The 19,724-nt window shown below is 42.3% G+C and overlaps 1 protein-coding gene across 5 annotated transcripts in view; it reads right to left on the minus strand.

Moving 5' to 3' along the window:
- The window catches only part of MCTP1 (multiple C2 and transmembrane domain containing 1), a 434,948-nt gene extending 415,691 nt beyond the window's left edge, over positions 1-19,257 (minus strand). For all 5 annotated transcript variants that reach the window (XM_070412343.1, XM_070412342.1, XM_070412341.1 and 2 more), the window contains exon 1: positions 18,529-19,257. In XM_070412343.1, the coding sequence (XP_070268444.1) occupies positions 18,529-19,257 (729 nt within the window). The remainder of the gene's footprint in view (positions 1-18,528) is intronic.
- Positions 19,258-19,724: the final 467 nt, after the last annotated feature.

The following is a 19,724-nucleotide window of genomic DNA, read 5'->3' on the forward strand; positions in this document are numbered from 1 at the left end:
CAAATATGTTTCATAAATGTGAATGTTGGCTGTACATGAAAATATAAAATTCAGATTTTCTATCTAAAAAGATAGAAAAGTATAAAACAAATGAAATCTTCTTTTAAGATATATTTTATTGATTTTTTACAGAGAGGAAGGGCGAGGGATAAGGAGTTAGAAACATCGATCAGCTGCCTCCTGCACACTTCCCACTGGGGATGTGCCCACAACCAAGGTACATGCCCTTGACCGGAATCGAACCGGGGACCCTTGAGTCTGCAGGCCAACGCTCTATCCACTGAGCCAAACCAGTCAGGGCCAAATCTTCTTTATTTGCTTTAGACATGTTCAACAAGCAGTCTTCCTAATTATCCCATAGTTATGTTAACAAACAATGGAGACTTTTAAATGTACACCTCTCCTTACAGAATCCCTTTCCAAAGTTCTTACATTCTACTTCAGGAAAGAAATTTGAAATTCATGACAAATATGTTCTCCATAAGTTACAGCTGTAACATCTGGATCACTGGGCTTCATCTCATTTTCATCTCTCCTGAGGTGCTGAAAGATGCTATGAGCATCTCTCCCCTGAGCACTGACAATGGGAAGTTAGAGTGCCTTTCCTGCCTTCATTTACCTGCCAGTAGAGCGCAGTAAAAAAAGCCATTAGGAAGACTGAAATGGCATGTTTTTCCAGAGGGAAAGATATTTTCCTCCACTGGGTATTTCTAATTCTTATAGACATTTTTAAAATACCATTGTCTTAGTAAAGAATGGTAGCCCCAACATACTTCTCTATCTCTGTACAAAGCAACTCTATGAGTGCAAAGTGGTTCCACACATAGCGGCAAAGAAAAGCTATTCCCGGACAAAGATCATGAACTTTCCTGAAACTGGTTCTCCTCTTCATGGCCAAGCACCCAGGCTCTCAAAACTGCTTTAGTACTTGTAAGTCCAAAATCTCCCACAGACCACAAGGCCTTGCATAATGTGGCCCCTGCCAACCATTCCAGACCCATCCCTCCTCATTTGCCCTCTTATTCAGCAAATCCCAGCTGCCTGGGCAATTCTCCAAGTGCCTTCTGCCGTGGTTTCCTCTGCCCAGAACTATGTGCCACATCCCTGACTTCCCCTCTCCCCCCAACTCTGGCCAATTCCTATTCCTTCCTTTATCTCATCCTAAATGCCACTTCTTTAGGAATGTCTTCCCTGCCCCTCCCCTTCCTTCAAGATTAGGTTGGAACCTTTAACAGTTCACTCCTCTAGTTCTCTGTACGCCTCTGAATCAGTTATCACACTTGTAATTGATAGCGATGCCCTGATGTGGCCTCACTAATTGGTGGAGTAGTGGATACCCTAAGAATTATGGCCCTGGCAGAAATCAGATGTCTGTCACCCAAGCTCTTCCACTTACTAACTATGGACAGAACCAGGACTACAGACAAGTTACTTAGTCTCTCCATTTTCCAGATATAAAATGCCACAAATAATAACACCGCTCTGTCAAAATTGCTATGAGGTTTTAAGTGAGATAATGTATTTAATCTTTAATGTTCATTTACTAGGTATACTGGTTAATAACAGATTTGTAATCAAAGAAAACATGATAATTTCAAGAGAAACATCAAAAGTGCTTTATTCAAAGTAATGTCCATCGCTAGCTACTCATTTCCCCCATCTTTAGGTAATTTGTGGAGACCGTCCCAATAGAACTTTTCTTGTTTTGAGGCAAACCATTCAGAGACCCAATTTTCCACTTCTTCGTACGTTTTGAAGTGCTGCTCAGAAAGTGTGTGTGCCATTGATCGGAACAAGTGGTAATCTGAAAGAGCAAGGTCTGGTGAATACAGCGGGTGGGTTAATACTTCCCAGGCAAGATCTTTTAATGTGTCTTTAACTGGTTTTGAAGTGTGTGATGGTGCGTCATCATGAAGCAAAATTACTTGTGTCTTCTGGCACATTCTGGTCGTTTCACGATCAAAGCATGGATCAAATTGATTAGTTGTTGTCAGTAGCAATCAGTATTAATGGTTTCTCCTGGTTTTAGCAGCTCATAACACACCGCACCTTCCTGATCCCACCAAACGCAGAGCATTGTCTTCTTCCCGAAGCAATTTGGCCTTGAAAGTCGATGTTGATGGTTGAACTGGATCAACCCATGATTTTGTGCATTTGGGATTCTCAAAATAAACCCACTTTTCATTGCCAGTCACAATTCGATGCAAAAAAAGACTTTCTTTTGTGCTGGTGAAGCAATATTTTACTGATGACTTTTCGGTTTTCCATTTGTCTTTCATTCAGTTGATGGGGCACCATTTTCCTTCCTTTAAAATCTTTCCCATTGCTTGTAAACAATCAGAAATTGTTTGCTGAGCAACATTTAATCTTTCTGCAAGTTGTTTTTTAGTTTGACAAGCATCTTCATCCAATAAGGCTTGTAATTGTTGGTCTTCAAACTTTTTCGGTTGACCTGGACGTTCTTTGTCTTTCACATAGAAATCATCACTTTTAAAGCATTTAAACCAGCGTTCACAAGCATCTTGAGATGGAGCATGTTCACCATAAGCTTCCCAAAGTATACGATAAATTTTTCTTCAAAATAAAGTAATAAATTAAAACTTTTTGCAAATGCTCTTTTTTTGGCATGAAATTCAACATTTTTAAGCATAAAAATATCTATGATGTTAACACCTTCAGCAAATTTGACATATGAAGTTTTGAAGCTTGCTGTCAATATAACAAAATAGTATGCATATCAAATCGCATATATATCGACACATGTGTAACCCCATCTATTGAAAAAAATCCGCATTATTAACTGGTACACCTAGTAAGACTAGAGGCCCAGTGCACGAATTTATGCACAGGTGGGGTCCCTCAACCTGGCCAGCGATTGGGGCCAATCGGGGCATCTCACCCAGTCCAATGGGCCATCGGAGCTGGCTGGTGGGGAGTAGGGGACCTGGGAGGTTGGCTGGCCAGGGGGAAGTTGGAGGTTGGCCAGCCAGTCGGGGGGAGGGGCCATGGGAGGTTGGCCGGCCAGGGGGAGGGGCTGCAGAGGTTGGCAGGCCATGGGAGGTTGGCTGTGGGAGTGCACTGACCACCAAGGGGCAGCTCCTGCATTGAGTGTCTTCCCCCTGGTGGTCAGTGCTTGTCCATGTCATAGCAACCTGTTGTTCAGGTTGTTCTGGTCTTTCTGTCATAACAGTCGCTTCAGCTTTTATATATATAGATCCTGCATAAAGAATGCCTAGCAGACAGGCCTATTCTGTTTCTTTCCTCTGATACCATTCCTTTCGTGGAACAGGAAAGCATTAATGACCAAAATGCTTTAGATTTGTTCAACAAGCAGTCTTCCTAATCACCCCACAGTTATGTTAAGAGATGAGACTATAGAATATAGAAAATGCATAATTACAAGGGACCTGTAACTTATAACTTGTCTCTAATAACAAATCAATAACAGAAATATTGATCTAGTGGGGTACCTGGTGAGGAAGAATTATTTAAATAGGCCTGGTATGTAAAAGTTGCTAGCCTTATCTTTATCTAACAATCAAAGAGAACTTAAGAGAACTTACCAACAGCAAGAAGTAAGTGATAGAGCCAGGATTAAGCCTGACACCAAAATCTTCTAGCTATTCCACTAAATCTGTTTTTATTTAATGTACTTGTTAGGAGATAACCTTCCAAAATAAGAAAGAAATGGGAAGGAAATGGTGGAGGCAAAGGAGAGCTGTAACATCACTACTGAGATGGGGAGGCAGATGAGGCTGTAAAACTTCATCCCAAACTTCCACTTGGAATTCGGTTTCCCTGAGCTGGGCTTCTCAGGCACAATCTACTTCAGACAGCCTTCCTTTGTATCGCATAAGGGACAGACAACCTGTATTCAAATTATACTGATTTTGGGCATGTCACTTAATCTCCTGTGGTTCAGTTTATTCATGTAGAAAATGCAACAGAAAGTGTTATAGTCAGTTAAGTTAAGACATAGAAAACACTTAGCATAGTGCCAATACTCAATAGATGTGCTGTATATTTAGCTAGGATTAATACTAGTTATAAAGTGTCATTTCAAAATGGCCCCACCTGCTAGGTAGCCTTACATCAGAAGTAAGATAGAACAATTGAGCAAAGAGAACCCAGTATAGAGTGGGCTGGGGAGGACCACAGTGATGTGTCCTACCTCCTGTAATACAACTTCAGAAGATGGAATATGCATTGTGATTTAACAAAACTTCATTCAAAAGCAAAGAAATAAAAATCAAACCCTACCACAATAGATACCACTATGAAGAAGTTCATGGATAATTATGCAAACTAGTTCACACAACCAATTTTTGGCACCAAATACAAATTTTGTGTAGCTGCTTGAAACTCACATTAGATTTATACTCCTAAAAGGAAGAAAAAAATAAAATTTCAAATGTGAAATGGGCACTTGTACACCAACTCAGGATGCAATTTAGATATGATTAAGAGAATGAATAAAGTAATAAAATGGTGTTAAGAAATTTTCTTTTTAAAAGAGCCACTAAGAATCATTAGCACTCGCCCAGCATGGCTCAGTGGTTGAGTGTCGACCTATGAACCAGGAGGTCACTTTTTGATTCCTAGTCAGGGCACATGTGGGTGAATTTTCAGTGTGGGGTGTGCAGGGGTGAGCTAATCAATGATTCTCTCTCATCATTGATGTTTCTATCTCTCTCCCTCTCTCTTTCTCTCTGAAATCCATAAAAATTAAAATTAAAAAAAAAAAGAATTGTTGGCAACATTAACAGAAATAGCACAAAGGCTCTGCCGCCCAGACCCCATGGTTCCTAATTCAGTTATTTTCCCACCCTCTTTTTGAGGTGATTTCCAAAAAGTGAGCTTCCTGTGATTACGACAATACATCTTTGTTATCCTAAAGGCATCACTTTTTCTCTAATTAAAAGCTGAATTATATCAATAAAGAAGCTTAACAAAGTGCCTCATTATTTTTTTACTTGTAAGGATCACTTTGTGATGGTAAAGCCAGGCCAGGCTTGAAAATACTAATGACAGACATTAGTTATTGTGACAACTAGGTTTCAAAAGATTAAGGGAATAATTCAATGACCTCTCTTCCGTGGTGGCTGTAAGATAGATACTTAAAGAAGAATGATTATTCTACTGAAGAACAGGCATTCTTTACACTTTAGTTTAAATACAAAGCAAGATTCCTCACTCCCTTGCTAGAATGCACCCATAGCAAACCACAAAAGCTGTCTTCTAACTGTGTGTGTGTTTCTCTTTGGCTGAGCTGGTTACTGTACAGCCACTCAAACTAGATAAACTTAAACCACTTGTAAATACTATGTTATCATTGAAATGTAATACTATCAGATTAAATTTAGACGTGGGGAAATACTGGAGTTAGTCTGATTATCTTTGACTCCGGTGGAAAATACTATGTGTGTGAAAAAATAGGTACATGGATAAGCCATTCCTGGTAAAGGCCTAATTGTGTGTGTGTGTGTGTGTGTGTGTGTGTGTGTGTACAGCATATGCCAAAGCCACACAAAACATCAAAACATCATAGAAGCCTATTGTTTAAACTTCATTGTAAAAAACTATATTATAAAAAGCCTCTAATAAAAAATTTCCTGATTTTTCTTTTTTTATTTTAATTTTCCCAGGAAAGAAAGAGAAATGAAATAACTGAATGGCAAGTAGTAAGAGTGCAGAGAATAAAGAGCCAACCAAATACCACACCACCTGGAGAATCCTGTGACAGAGGTAAGTAGACTAACCACGGCTGATAGTCCAAGAGACAGCAATCCTTTCGTGACAAGTTCCATATAGTTCTCCCTCATATTCTGGCATATACCCGGGAAGAAAAACATTGAAGCCAGAGAAAATGAAATGTCAGGTAGAGAGGAACCGATATAAGAACACTTCACAAAGCTCTAACTTCCTTGAAAAGAGGCAGATAGTGTGGGGTCTGGAAACTGCAAAATAAAGGTGTCCCTGCCTGTTCCCTGAGTCTCACTCAGCTAATTCCCACAGAGCCAGCTATTAAGTCACAAAAGCAGCAGCCTGAGTCTAGAGTAAATGGATGCTGCCTGAGAGGCCAAAAGAGCAGAGAGGGGCTAAGGAGTGAAGACCAAAAGGGTTAACTCAGCCTAGCTGGTTTGCTCAGTGGTTAGACCCTCGGCCTGAGGACCGAAGGATCACAGGTTGATTCCCAGTCAAGGACATGTACCTCGGCTGCAGGAGGCAACAGGTGATATATCTCCCTCACATCAATGTCTCTCCATCTTTCTCTTTCTCTCTCTCCCCCTCTTCCCTCCCTTCCACTCCCTCTAAAAAAAATCAATGGGAAAAATATCCTCCAGTGAGGCTTTGTTAAAAATGGTTAAATCAACGTTTTTTACAGGAAACTGTTGAGTTGAATTGGCATATATGCAAGACCAGAGAGAACCAGGTGAGATCACAGCCTCAGCTGGACCCCATCCCTGTCTCTTACCTCCAGCTTCCTTATAAAAATAGAGGGGTGCAAAGAAAGGAGAGGGGAAGGTGCAGCCATGTCTGCTTTGAGTCAAGGGTCTGGCAACAGCTCTGTAGCAACATAGAACTTGTTTGCAAAATCTATTCCAATCTCAAACAATATTTTGGAAAACATTCAAACTTCTAATTTTCTGTGGTGAAAATATTTTTCAAAGGCAACCCTAAAAATGCTGAATTTTTCTTTTAACAAAAGCTATTTTACATTTCAATACAAGAATAGGAGTCAAATGTGGCTTAAGGGCAAAGATAGACTATGGTTTCCATTTTGAGAGAATATCTACTTGCAATCTTCAAAAACTGATCATTTGCCATGCACAGACCAACTTTCCATCTGAGGGAGAACCGTTTGAAGTACATTGCCTTAAGAACAAAAATTTCCAACAGAGTCCATGGATTCTAAACCCTTTAATTATAACTATTTCTTCAAATATGTAGCCACTCTGATATCAGGCTCCATAGGAGTCTACGTTACAGGGATATGTAGGACGTTTTCTTATTTTGCCTGATTGTTTTTAACCAACAAACATACATTTTGCCCTTTCTTTTACTCCATCCTTTGCATTCAATGCCTAATGCTGCAGAGAAAAGAAGAATTATTCAAGAAAAATCCAAAATAACTATAAAGGATATGGGTTTTTACAGTAAATAAGTGACCATCTGCCACTCAGGAGCTGGCACTCTCAACCACTCTGCATGATGTACACTCAGAAGTCAACCCTCCCCTCCCCTTTCCAAGAAAAAGACTTTTCAAGGAAAGCATTTCTGAACCAAAAAAGAAAACATGCTTTGATTCATTCCTTCCCCTTTCCCTTTCTCTGAAGCTTCAGCAACATGCTGGTCTTTCAGATCTTTCCATCTTCCCAGCCCCAGGCCAGGTTACTGCCCAGCTCTCACTGGGACTGTCACGGCCTCTGCATGGGCATGGTCTCCTGCCTCTGCTCCCAACTTGACCCTTCTAAGGCTCACTTGACCCCGTCTCCTCTGCTCAAATGCTTCCAGGCTTCCCTACCCACCCTCAGTCTGGCACATTTGCCCCTAAAATCCCAATTAGCCCCCCTTCCCACGCCCTAGGCCTCATCCCAATACTGACTCTCCATTCCTCGTATAAACAGGGCACTTATTCATCTCTGTGCCGATGGCCATATTCTTTCCCCCATGCCCCTATGTCCAAATCCTAACCGTACTTTGAAATAAGGCAGAGGCCATCAGGTGGAAACACCCTTAAATTGCTGCCAGCAAACCTGCTTCTTTTGTTTTTGTTGTTGTTGTTGTTTGTTTTTGTTTTTGTTTTTAATTAAATCTTTATTGTTCAGATTATTACATTGGTTCCTCTTGTTTCCCACCATAACTCCCCTCCACCCAGTTCCCACCCCACCCTCCTCCCTCACTCACCACCCACTGTCCTCATCCAAAGGTGCACGATTATTGTCCAATCTCTTCCTGCACCCCCCACACCCCTTTCCCCCCCAAGAATAGTCAGTCCATTCCCTTTCTATGTCCCTGATTCTATTATAATCACCAGTTCATACTGTTCATCACTTGATTTTTAGGTTCACTTGTTGATAGATGTGTATTTGTTGTTCATAATTTGTATCTTTACCTTTTTCTTCTTCTTCCTCTTCTTAAAGGATACCTTTCAGCATTTCATATAATACTGGTTTGGTGGTGATGAACTCCTTTAGCTTTTTCTTATCTGTGAAGCTCTTTATCTGACCTTCACTTCTGAATGATAGCTTTGCTGAATAAAGTAATCTTGGTTGTAGGTTCTTGGCATTCATCACTTTGAATATTTCTTGCCACTCCCTTCTGGCCTGCAAAGTTTCTGTTGAGAAATCAGCTGACAGTCGTATGGGTACTCCCTTGTAGGTAACTGACTTTCTTTCTCTTGCTACTTTTAGGATACTCTCTTTGTCTTTTGCTCTTGGCATTTTAATGATGATGTGTCTTGGTGTGGTCCTCTTTGGATTCCTTTTGTTTGGCGCTTCCCGGACTTGGAAGTCTATTTCTTTCACCAGGTAGGGGAAGTTTTCTGTCATTATTTCTTCAAATAGGTTTTCAATATCTTGCTCTCTCTCTTCTTTTGGCACCCCTATAATTCGGATGTTGGTATGCTTGAAGCTGTCCCAGAGGCTCCTTACACTATCTTCGTATTTTTGGATTCTTTTTTCATTTTGCTTTTCCGGTTGGGTGTTTTTTGCTTCTTAGTATTTCAAATCTTTGGCTTGATTCTTGCGATCCTCTGGTCTGCCGTTGGGAGTCTGTATAATATTCTTTATTTCAGTCAATGTATGCTTAATTTCTAGTTGGTCCTTTATCACAACATCGAGGGTCTCATTAGATTTCTTGAGGATCTCACTACATTAATCAGCGGTCTCACCAGTCTTTTCAAGGGCCTTACTAAATTTATCGGTGGCTTCTAGACAGTTCTTAAGAGACCTTAAAAGTGTGGTTTTGAACTCTATATCCAGCAGTTTGCTTTCCTCCATTTCTGTCATTTGTGTCCTGTTTCTTTGTCTCAGCATTTTTTTGTGCTTCGCTGTGTCGATAGAGTGGCTTTCTGTGCTAAGTGTCCCAATTACCTGAGGTAGACACTCATGGTACACCCCGTTGTGGGCTTCGTGTACAGACTTGTTGCAGTTAAGCCTTGATTGTTGTATGTAAAGCTGGGAGGATTTGAGCTCCAGGCCAATTGGCTGTGAGAATCAGCTGTGTCTACGGTGGGAGAACTTCTGTGCTGAAGACACCCTTATGGGACAAGACTTGCTTCAGTGGGGCTATGGTGCTCACTGAGTCTGCCCCCTGAGTGTGTCCCTTTATAGATCTGAGTAGTTGTAATTGGATGGTCCCACTCTGACCACTGGGTACACTGGCTCTTGGATCTAAGGAGGTGCTAATTTAGCCTTTGCCTAAGGCTACCCAGCAGAAGCCAGCTGTAAAGCAATGCAATTTGCCCTGGGGCCTTGGGGCAGCTGCAGTTTGTTAAGTTATTTTCAGATTACAAAAGCCTCCATGCACAGCTTGGGTGGGGCGGGGCCCCAGGGGATCAACAGGGCAGGTGGAGGGAGCAGTTATGGCTGCTCTCAGTCCTGCCCTCAGAAGTCCTGGCAATCGCCTCGAGTGCCTCTGAGAGAAAGCTGCTCTTGAGTTTCGACCGATGCCAGACAGTCCCGTTTCTCCCGTGTGAGTCTGGGTCCCCAAAGACTCGCCCGGAACTGGAGCTCAGAGCCTGAGACTCCCTCCTGATTGAAGAAGACAATCGTGTCCTCAGCCTCCAGCCCTCTCCGCATGCACCTCCACACCTTTGTATTTACTTCAGCACCACACCTCCTCTGAGTCTCAGTATGCTTTTCTCTTTCCTTCTAGTTGTAGAAATTCCACTCAGCCAGCCTTACTGTGGTTCTGGATGATGTCCGTTATGTCTTTCAGTTGTATTTTTGAAGTGGTTGTGCGAGGCAGCAGTCTCCGGTGTTTACCTATGCCGCCATCTTGGTTTTCCCCAAACCTGCTTCTTACCTGCATCCACCTTCTGGCTGAGGCTACCACTTCCCCTGGAACCCACCCCCACACATCTCCTTAGGGACCTCATCCCATTGATTGCCCCCACCTTCCCCTTTAACCTCAACTTCTTCTCTACACACTTGTCATCAGCCCACTCAAGTGCTATCCATTAAAGAAACTAAAAACCTTCCCCTGATCCCATCCCAACACTGTTCTCACTCTCCTACTACCACTTTCTTTAATCCTCTGGATAGAACCAAACTGCTTGGCCTGCTCCCTGTCCCCATCTCCTCTTTCCACACACCCCTCAACATACTGCATTCCGGATTCCATCCCACCACTCCTGATTTTGTCATTTTGTAAAATGTATTGACACCTATTATGTCCCAAATAACATTCCTAGTTGTGGGAGGGGAAGAGAAATCAGACATGAGCTCTTGGAGTCCAAAGGTCAAACTGATAGCTACAAACTGATAACTAAATTCAGTCCAGAGATACATTTTATTTAGCTTGTACTGTGTTTTTAAAAAAAAAAATTATTAGTCAAAGACAGATAAGCATGGACCAGACTGATGAATTTCAGAGGGAAGACAAGGGTGGGTGTGGGTGGGAGAAGAGTGTATTATGCATATATGCACAGCCCATAGACACAGACAATGAAGCGGTAAAGGCCTGGGGGGTGGGAGGGGCAGGTGTGGTAGAGGGGTTGGGGGGAGGGACACAAAGGGGACATCTGTAATACTTTCAACAATAAAGATAAATTTAAAAATAAAATTGAAGATTCTGGAGACTTCACACAAAATTTCAGACTTTGGGCTTCTATCAAAGAAGGCAGAAACTCTGGCAACACTGCTTTTTTCACTGAGACAGTCATGTTGGAGCTGAGAAACAACTGCCCCTTCAAAGGGGCAAGGGCTCCTGACCATGGGCCCCACCAAACCCTCTTTGCTTTGGCCCCTGTTATCAATGGAGTTTGAACTCTGGCTTTAAATCAATGCTGTTCAATAAATATAAACATGTGAGCTACATACATAATTTTAAATTTTCTAGTAGCCACATTTAAGAAAATAAAAGGAACAGATGAAATTAACTTTAATAATATTTTATTTAATCCATTATGTCCAAAATAATATTTCAACTGAAAGCAATATAAAAATGGTAATTAGATATTTTACTTTCTTTGTGCAAAGGCTTTGAAATCCAGTGGTTTTTTTACTTACGTATAGCACAATTTCCACTGCTCAATAGCCATGTGTGGCTAGTGGCTGCCACATGGGACAGCACAGATCCAGATGCAAAAATAGCTTTGCAGGCAGAGAGACAGAAGGGGAAATATTAAGAAAAAGAAAGAAGAAAGAAGGTAGGACTAAATAAAAAGGTGGTGAGGCTAAAGAATAGGCATATGAGTGCTTTCAAAATAGGAGAGAAAGGACATGGAGAAAGTGAATGGAACTCAGTGAGAAGATCAGCTCTAGTTTGTTCCTGGGGGGAAGAAACACCCCTTTATAGGCAAGTGCAGTTGACTGGCAATGCAGATTTTCTGGAGAGCGGCTTTAGTGTTTTATAAATAGTCTCAGCATTAGACAGGGGATCTGCCTTGCTATGAAAAGTAACTGGCCAAGTCTCTGAACCCCAGTTCACACCCTTGGCACTCAAGAGGCAGCAGAATGGGCCAGGCTAGGGAGGGCAAGACTCCTGATCAAGACGGGGATTTTAACCAATTGCAAGGAAATGGGTTTGAGGAAAAATAGCAATGCAGCAGGAAAGTATCTTGAGCTAAGATTCAAGAGCAGAGTTTAAGACTCAGAGATCATAAGGTAAGGATAGTCAGCAGGTGTCTGGAATCCAGATGTGGGGGTGCAATGTCAGAGGCCAGACAAGGAGACTGAGGTGCAAAATCGGATTCCGGGAGTCAGAGACCAGCACCAAGAAATGCATCCCTGAGCCAGAGACCTCAGAAATAGAAACCACTCCCCCATAGTCCATGTGAGCACAATATGGCAGCCACTTAGTAGGCTCAGGGCCTCCCTTCACGCCTGCAGGCATAAACCAGATTAAAGTGCAAGCTGAAAACAGCCAAGCTACCAGCTGGGAGAAGAGAGAAATATCAGCCACATCTGTCAGGCTTAAAAAGACTCAGAATCAAGAAGGCATTAACATCATTACGCAGCTATAACGGATTTTGAAACTTTTCTAAAGAACTTATCTCTGAACAGCTCTAGCCCATCCATTCATTGCATCATTCATTCCACAACCATTTATTGAATGGTTCTCCCTGAACCGTTTTTACAATGTCAATTAAATAGGTCAATGGTACTAGGATTTGCCAAATTCTACTTTAGCAGTGCTGGTGCAGGTAGCGCAGGCTGAAGCAGAATAGGTGAGATTGCTAATGCTGAGGGGGCCTCTCTGAATAAAATGGTGGGATTAGGAGGAGGCATTGATCCTAAAATGCCCAGAGGTCCATTTGTCTATCATGTGTTGCAATTTTCCAAATTGGCCAGGATCCAAGAGAGTGGGAATTAGGCTGTTATAAAATATCAGAAAAGAGACTTCACAGGAAAATTGTTCTCTTAAGAAGGCAGTATGCAAAACTTTCAAAAAATATAGTTTTTTGCATTGCTTACATTCAGACTAATATTAAATACAAAATTTTGAGAAATCAGGGAAATCATGGCCTGATATTCTGCTGAAAAAAAAGTTCTACTTAGAAATTGGTTACAGCCTTGGCCAATGTGGCTCAGTTAGTTGAGCGTCATCTATGCATCCAAGACATCGCCAGTTCGATTCCTGGTCAGGGCACATGCCCAGGCTTGGGGCTCTATCCCTGTAGGGGCATGCAGGAGGCAACCCATCCATGTTTCTATCTCATCGATGTTTCTCTCTCTCCCTCTCCCTTCCTCTCTCTCTAAATCAATAAAAACATATTGAAAAGGAAAGAAACTCGTTACACTGGAGGGAAAAATCTCTTGGCATAAAACCTTGAATTGTTGAAGAATAGTCATCACTTTTTACACCTGATTTATAAAAAGCAATGTAAGTTAAAAGGAAAGGTTGATAGTGACAAGGAAATCAAAATGGCACATAAAAAGTTAATCATGCAGGAAATGAAATATATGATATTTTTAATGGTGCTGACAAATCAAAATTCACAAATACAGTAAAGATTATTTGGCAAGTGAAATAAATGATGAGGAAGGATGCCTCACACCTTTCAATAATTAACTTTGTAGAAAGATAAACTTGTCATAAATAGGTATATTTTATACTGTAATTTTATGAAAACGAGAAAGCTTATCTAAAACAAGTTCTAGGACATTATTTCATTCACATTAAATAAAACCCCCAAAAGTCAATATTCAAACAATGATTCCCATTTATCAAGAAAGGGTTTTATTTAGTATGCTTGGCAAATTGAGGCAGGGAAATATGTATTTTTAGTAAGTTTTCCAGCAAAAAAAAAAATAAGTCAAAACAAAAGAGTTTCAGAAGATCAATGTCTCCCTTTCTAAAACAGGTGTGTGCTGGGATACTGTAAATAGTATGAATTAACAACAAAAATGTATGACCCTAATTTCTGTATCTGCAGATTTTGTCAATGCTTACAATGTCATCCAGACATGTTTTTTACTCTTCATCAATGTAGAGTTGGCAAACATTTTGATAATCATCATGAGCAAAGAAATTACACTACATGTTTCCTAAGGTACCAAAGATAGATTATTAACCTGTACTTTGTGAAATCATCCCTTATGTTCAAGAAATGGGGCAAAAGAAAAGAGGAAATGTCTGTTCTAATCCCTGTATAAATCTATTAATCCTATTTCATCCCTCAAAGTATTTATTCATTTTTCCATGATAATGTGCACATACTTACCAAAAGTAATGTAAGATTCTTTTTTTTTTTTTTTTACTGTATTATTATGTCACCAGTACTGCCTTGGTTAGTTCTGAGCTATTTTTGCCACCATAGCAAGTAAAATACCTGAAATTAAATTTAAAAAACCAGCAAAGCTCCCTGTTTTTTTAACACCCACTTATTTGTAATGGAGGCAGTGGCAAAACTTTAATATACAGTTCAATAATAATAACACTACTGATGTTTATTAAGCTATGTTTCAAGCTCATTTCATACAATATCTATGTTTTAACACTTCCCTTTATGCAATATTCATAGCTCTACTCAAATCTGCCAGATACACAGGATAGTAACCAAAGGTTACAGGGAAATAACTTCACTCTAAAGTAACCCTCTTACTCATGCTTTTCACTCCCTTCCTCTGGAATGACCTGAAGATCCCAGTATTTTTCAAGAATGCTACAACATAACAAACAAAAATGTTTGTTGCACAGCCTGCTCCAAAATGTCCTAAGGCCTCATCTCCCTCCCACCCCTGACCCCCACACACACATTTTGAAAAAGCTACTAATGTTATTTGGGGCGGCTCTTTGTAATTATAGATTTTTAAAATGGTTTTAATCATTTCTGTTAGGAATTCTTTTTTAATTTGGGCCTTCCCAAGATTAAGTTATGTTCCTTGAAGTAATATTAAAGATACCTGAAAATAAACAGCAAAAAAATAACTCAAATCACCTTTTAAAATAATTTTTGAAAACACAGGCTTTCTTTAAAAGGTCAGCTAATTAATAAAGCGAGATCCATTTCACATATAGACTTAATGTAAGAAGATATTGTTCCACTTTTTGTCAGGGCATAGAGATGTGTTTCGGGAATTTCATCCCAGTGAATGAATATTCCTCTTACTATGTTTTGAAACACTTCTATAACACCTTGAATAAAACATTTTTACTCCTCTATGAAGACAATTTTAACAAAATAAATGTAAAGGAAAAACAATAAAAGTTTAACATTCATGATCACTACAAGCTTTTTGTTAAAACACTAAAAAATGCAACATATTCATTCCTCACTATTTATCTTAAAATACTGATTCCCTGATCCTAGCAGAATATAATTTTAGTAACTCATCAAGACAGAATACATAAAATTGGCATATTTTTTATATGCACACAAATTGAGAAAGCATCTTTCCCATCTGCGCTGCAGAAAATGAAATGCATCTGGTGTGACAATATGGCCCGGCACGTGAACGAGAATCAGTGGGACGAAAGGAGTATCTTTTTTTTTTTACAAAGCAGATCATTTTAAATAATGCATGTTATATAACATGCAGGACAGTATCAAATGTGTTATAGTGCATTGTAAAGGTATATTTGGCTAAAGAAAACATAATAGCACGAGGGTTGGCAGGGGCATGGGAGGTAGCTTGTTCTGTTTTAATCACTGTTCAGCATTGACTTCCAAATCTCTTGCCCCAGCAACCCAATCTGATTTTTGGCTTGACATCTCTACCCAGTGTCAGAGTATGTGCACATATGCTGTTGGGGCTTCATGCTGGGCTGGGGGATGGAGAGGTGGGGAATGTTTGGAGAACATGGCTGATGCCAGGATCAAGCAGAGAACAAGAGAAAAATTGAGCAATTTGTCTTGTTTTTTGCAACAAATGTTCTTTCTTCCTTGAAAGTTCTTTTTATCTAGGCCATCTGAAGATGGATTTTATGCTTTCATTGTCTTTTCTTTCATGTGTTCCCATCTGTTCTTGTGAACTGTGAATAAAACTGAAATCTACATGTGCTACACACTCTATCCCATGCCCAAGTATTTTTGCAGATGATGTGCTCAGAGCACCAGGGAAGATCTCTGAGATAGGTAGGGAGCTTGGAAGGGTGCTGCAGAGCTAAGCCTACTCCTGGGCACCTTGGTGAGTCCTCATTCTATTCCAGGTTCCAACCCTATTTCTTCCTCTTCCCCATTCAGAGGGGTGAGTGGGCCCGTTGAGTTGGGCAGAGAAGTATTTAGAGGACTCAGGAATCCTCTCTTCTGCATCAGTGAGCAAGTGCTGCTCAAACCTGGATTTGTGACTCGTGACAGAGAATAGTGTCCAATTCTCAGAGAACAAGGCTCCATTAGCAGATGTTGGAAACCACCAACAGTGCCTCTCCCCAGGACTGTGTCTGGCAAGGGACAAGCCCCTCGGGGCTTACTGTCCTGCCTATACCCACCTTTCACCTATTCTTTGAAAGATATTTTAGCTTTTTTGTTTCTTCTGTGTCTTCACTAAAATGCTAGTTCTTTATAATTAAGAGCTTCTTTAGAACTATAGATGTATGACTAATGTCATTTGTAAATATGACATAATAGATGTGCAACAATGAATGAATCACAGAGAACAAAGAACAAGTTAATCTAGCTAATCCATCATAGGACTGATTCTAGGGATGGAGAAAAAACTCCAGGACATATGTAAACTTGCAAGTATTATTAATCAATAGGACTGAACTCATCTCAGAAACATAAGTTCTAAAACTTGTCAAAGGTAAATGTAGTCATGGGAAAAGATTCTGGAGAATGACTTGACTACAAAACCTCTATCATTTATCAATCATGTGACCTAGAAAAGTTATTTTAATTTCTTCAAGTATTGGTTCCCTAATCCATAAAAATGGAAACAAGAACTTTGATCATGTAGGACTGCTACGGGGATTAAACCATGTATGGCTATAGAGTGGCCAGTATATGGTGAAGGCACACACAATAATGTTTAGTGTCTTCTCCAAAATACGTTTAGGTCTTTTGAATATGAAATTCATATTTATACAGCAGCATTTTTGAAATAAATATTGATGGTATCTGAAAACTTTCAGGTAAAAATAAACATAAATACCAATTCAGAATTCCCTGCTGTTGCTTTGAAAATATCTTGCTTCAGTGAGCTGCAAAGTAATTTAGTAAGTTAACATTTGCAGTATTATCTCTACCATCCAATCTAATCCAATTATTATTTGTCTTATTATTCTTGGTTGCAAAATTTCATCAAAACAAATGTAAACAGTACCCCAACTGTAAAATTCTTATAATTAGGCTATGTACACACTAAAAAAAACCACACTTTTTAAATACATAGTACTCATCTTTACTGAATTTAAAACATCCTTTTAAAATGACTTTTTAACTTTACTTTTGGAACCAGAAAGGGGACTTCTCAAATTCTTTTTCAAGATGAAGGGAAAAGTAGGTTTATTTGGGCTTTTTGTCAATAATATCCCTACCTACTCTTCTGAGAATAACTAAAAACATTTTCTAGAACATCAGGAGTTTCCTCCAACATCAGTTAACATCAGGTTGCTGCACTCAACTGTGTTTATTAAACAATAACACACTCATACTCTGCTCTATTTTCTGAAACCATACTAATAAACTATGAACAGTTTCAACTGAAAGCACATCTATTCCCATATCTTATCCTTCTAAACACAGCTTTATGTTTTCTGTAGTTAAAGTTTTAATGTACATAGCATTAATCTAACGTGTCTATTCAGAGACAAAATATTGAGTTCAAAGAAAGTACGATATGTTGAAAGAAAAGAGTTCTTTAGGTCCCTGGCAGAACGGAACTCTCAAGATATTTGATAACACTAACACGATTTGATAAACATTTACAAAAGGAGAGCCTCCCTCTAGAATAGTGGTTCTCAACCTTGGCTGTACATTAGAATCACCTGGGAATCTTTTTAAAATCCTGATTTCTGGGCCTCATCCTCCTGAAATTCTGTTTCTTTGTTACTAATGTGGCCCCACCCCATAACAAAGAAACAGAATTTCCGGAGGATGAGGCCCAGAAATCAGGATTTTAAAAAGATTCCCAGGTGATTCTAATGTACAGCCAAGGTTGAGAACCACTGCTCTAGAAGACAGAGGGAGTGCACGCAGCCGCTCCGTGGAGCGCCTTGGGGCCCTGCATACAAGTTTACTGGATTCTTGTCGGAATACACCTGCGTGAACCGAGTCAACATGACGCAGGAAGCAGCGCGCTCACAACGCAGCGGCTTCGATGACTATTCCATCTAAGAAAAGGCCACAGAAACACATTCCACTAACTCAGACGCGCGCAGGCTGCTCACTTGTTGGGCAGGGACCCACTTGCCGCGGGAAGTTTCAGGGAGGGAGGGTGGGTAAGTCAGCAAACCTCTGCTCTAAGGCTTTCCCCACGCCATTACCTCGCGTTTACCGTTAAGTCACCTGTTCGCATTTCTATTCCTTCCTGCAAACCATGTGTGTCCAATGCTGGCCCCTCCACACCACCATCAGCCATGGTTGTCATCCTTTTCTCGTTTTGGGGTTTGTTTTTGTTTCGACAAAGTGAGACATGGTGGAGAGCCCGTCTACAAGACCTCCAAAAAGTACCCTGAATTATGTCTAACTTCATTTCTCCCCTGTTTGGCGACCATTAATGCTTCCACTTTCACTGTCACCTCATAAAGCTATTTCTGCCCAAAGTAAAGTCGGGGTGCAAGACTTATCTTCACTGAGCAGGTGCGGGACGTTTTCGTTCCACGGTTTGATTTGCCTGCGAGCACCCACACCCCCTTGCATGTCTCGGGGTCTCGGTCCCCCCAAAGCTGGAGGCGTGGCCCCGGGCACCCAGCACTCACCTGGCTGCCGCCGCACTCCCCGCCCTTCTCCAGGGTCCAAGGCTCCCTGGGGCTCTGTGCCCGCTCTGCCCCCGCCGGGGGTGGAGGTGGCTCCAGCAGCTGCTCCAGGCTGGCAGTGCCTGGCAGGGAGGAACTCTTCTGATGGCACAAGTGGGCCGCGGCGCCCCGACGCTGTGCACCCTCATCTTGGGCACGGCTCCCCCTCGGGGGTGGCTGAGGCGAGGAGGACAAGGAAGAAGAAGCGGAGGACGAAGAGGGAGCCGAGTCTGGGGAGCGTCCGCCAGGAGGCGTCGCTCCGCCTGCTCCGGTCCCGGCCGCGGGCCCCTTTCCCGCGGGGAGCAAATGCTCGCGGATCCTGCGGCGCAGCGTGGACCCCTGCTCGCCTCTGGCGGGGCCACCGGGCTCCAGAGGCTCTGGGGAGGAGCAGCACAGGTTGGGCTGGGAGGAGGAGAAGACACGGTCCAACACTTGCTTCCGTTTCTTGAAGCCGATCCACCTACTGCCCGTGCCACCCGCTCCGGCCAGTGCTTCCCGCCTGCCCCCAGGGGGTGGCGGGGAGGGCGACGGGGTGGCCGCAGTGCGCTGCTCCTGGCCCCCGGCGCGCCCGCTGCTGCCGCCGCCCTTACTCTTAGCCACCCCCAGCTGCAAGTTCTTCCAGAGCCGGGCCTGGAAGGAGGAGGGCGCAGCGGCAGGCTCGGAGGAGCCCGCTGCGGCAGCCTGGGGCTCCATCCTCCACTCCCCGCTCCTCCTCTTCCCTCCTCCTCCGCCTCCTCCTCCTGCTCCACCGCCCTCCCTGGCTGAGCCTCCTCCCGGAGCCCTGCGGCTGTGGCGGCGGCGGCGAGGGGCGCAGCAGCAGAAGCAGGGAGCGCCCCGCGGCTTCAGGCCAGCACGAGGGACAGACGCCGCTGCCTCGGTTCTCCGGCCATGGGACTCCCGCGCTGCCTCTGCCCCCCGCACCTGCCCGGGTGGGCTGGCTCTGTCGCTGAGTCTCGGCTGCCAAGCCTGCAAAGTTTCTAGCTCCGACCTCCACGGCTCCAGTCCACCGGAGTCCCCCAGGCCGCGCCTTGCCTCCCTCTCCTTGTAGCTTCCAGGTTCAGAGGCTACGCGCCCCCGGGCGTGCGCCAGGGACTGCACCCGGTGCCCTGTCGATAGCACCTGTCAACTGGATCCCTGCGAGACTCGCACAACGGGGAACG

Source organism: Myotis yumanensis, unplaced genomic scaffold, assembly GCF_028538775.1.
Source record: "Myotis yumanensis isolate MYYU_CA2020_CCGP unplaced genomic scaffold, mMyoYum1.0.hap1 SCAF_4, whole genome shotgun sequence".
In the NCBI taxonomy this organism is placed as follows: Eukaryota; Metazoa; Chordata; class Mammalia; order Chiroptera; family Vespertilionidae; genus Myotis; species Myotis yumanensis.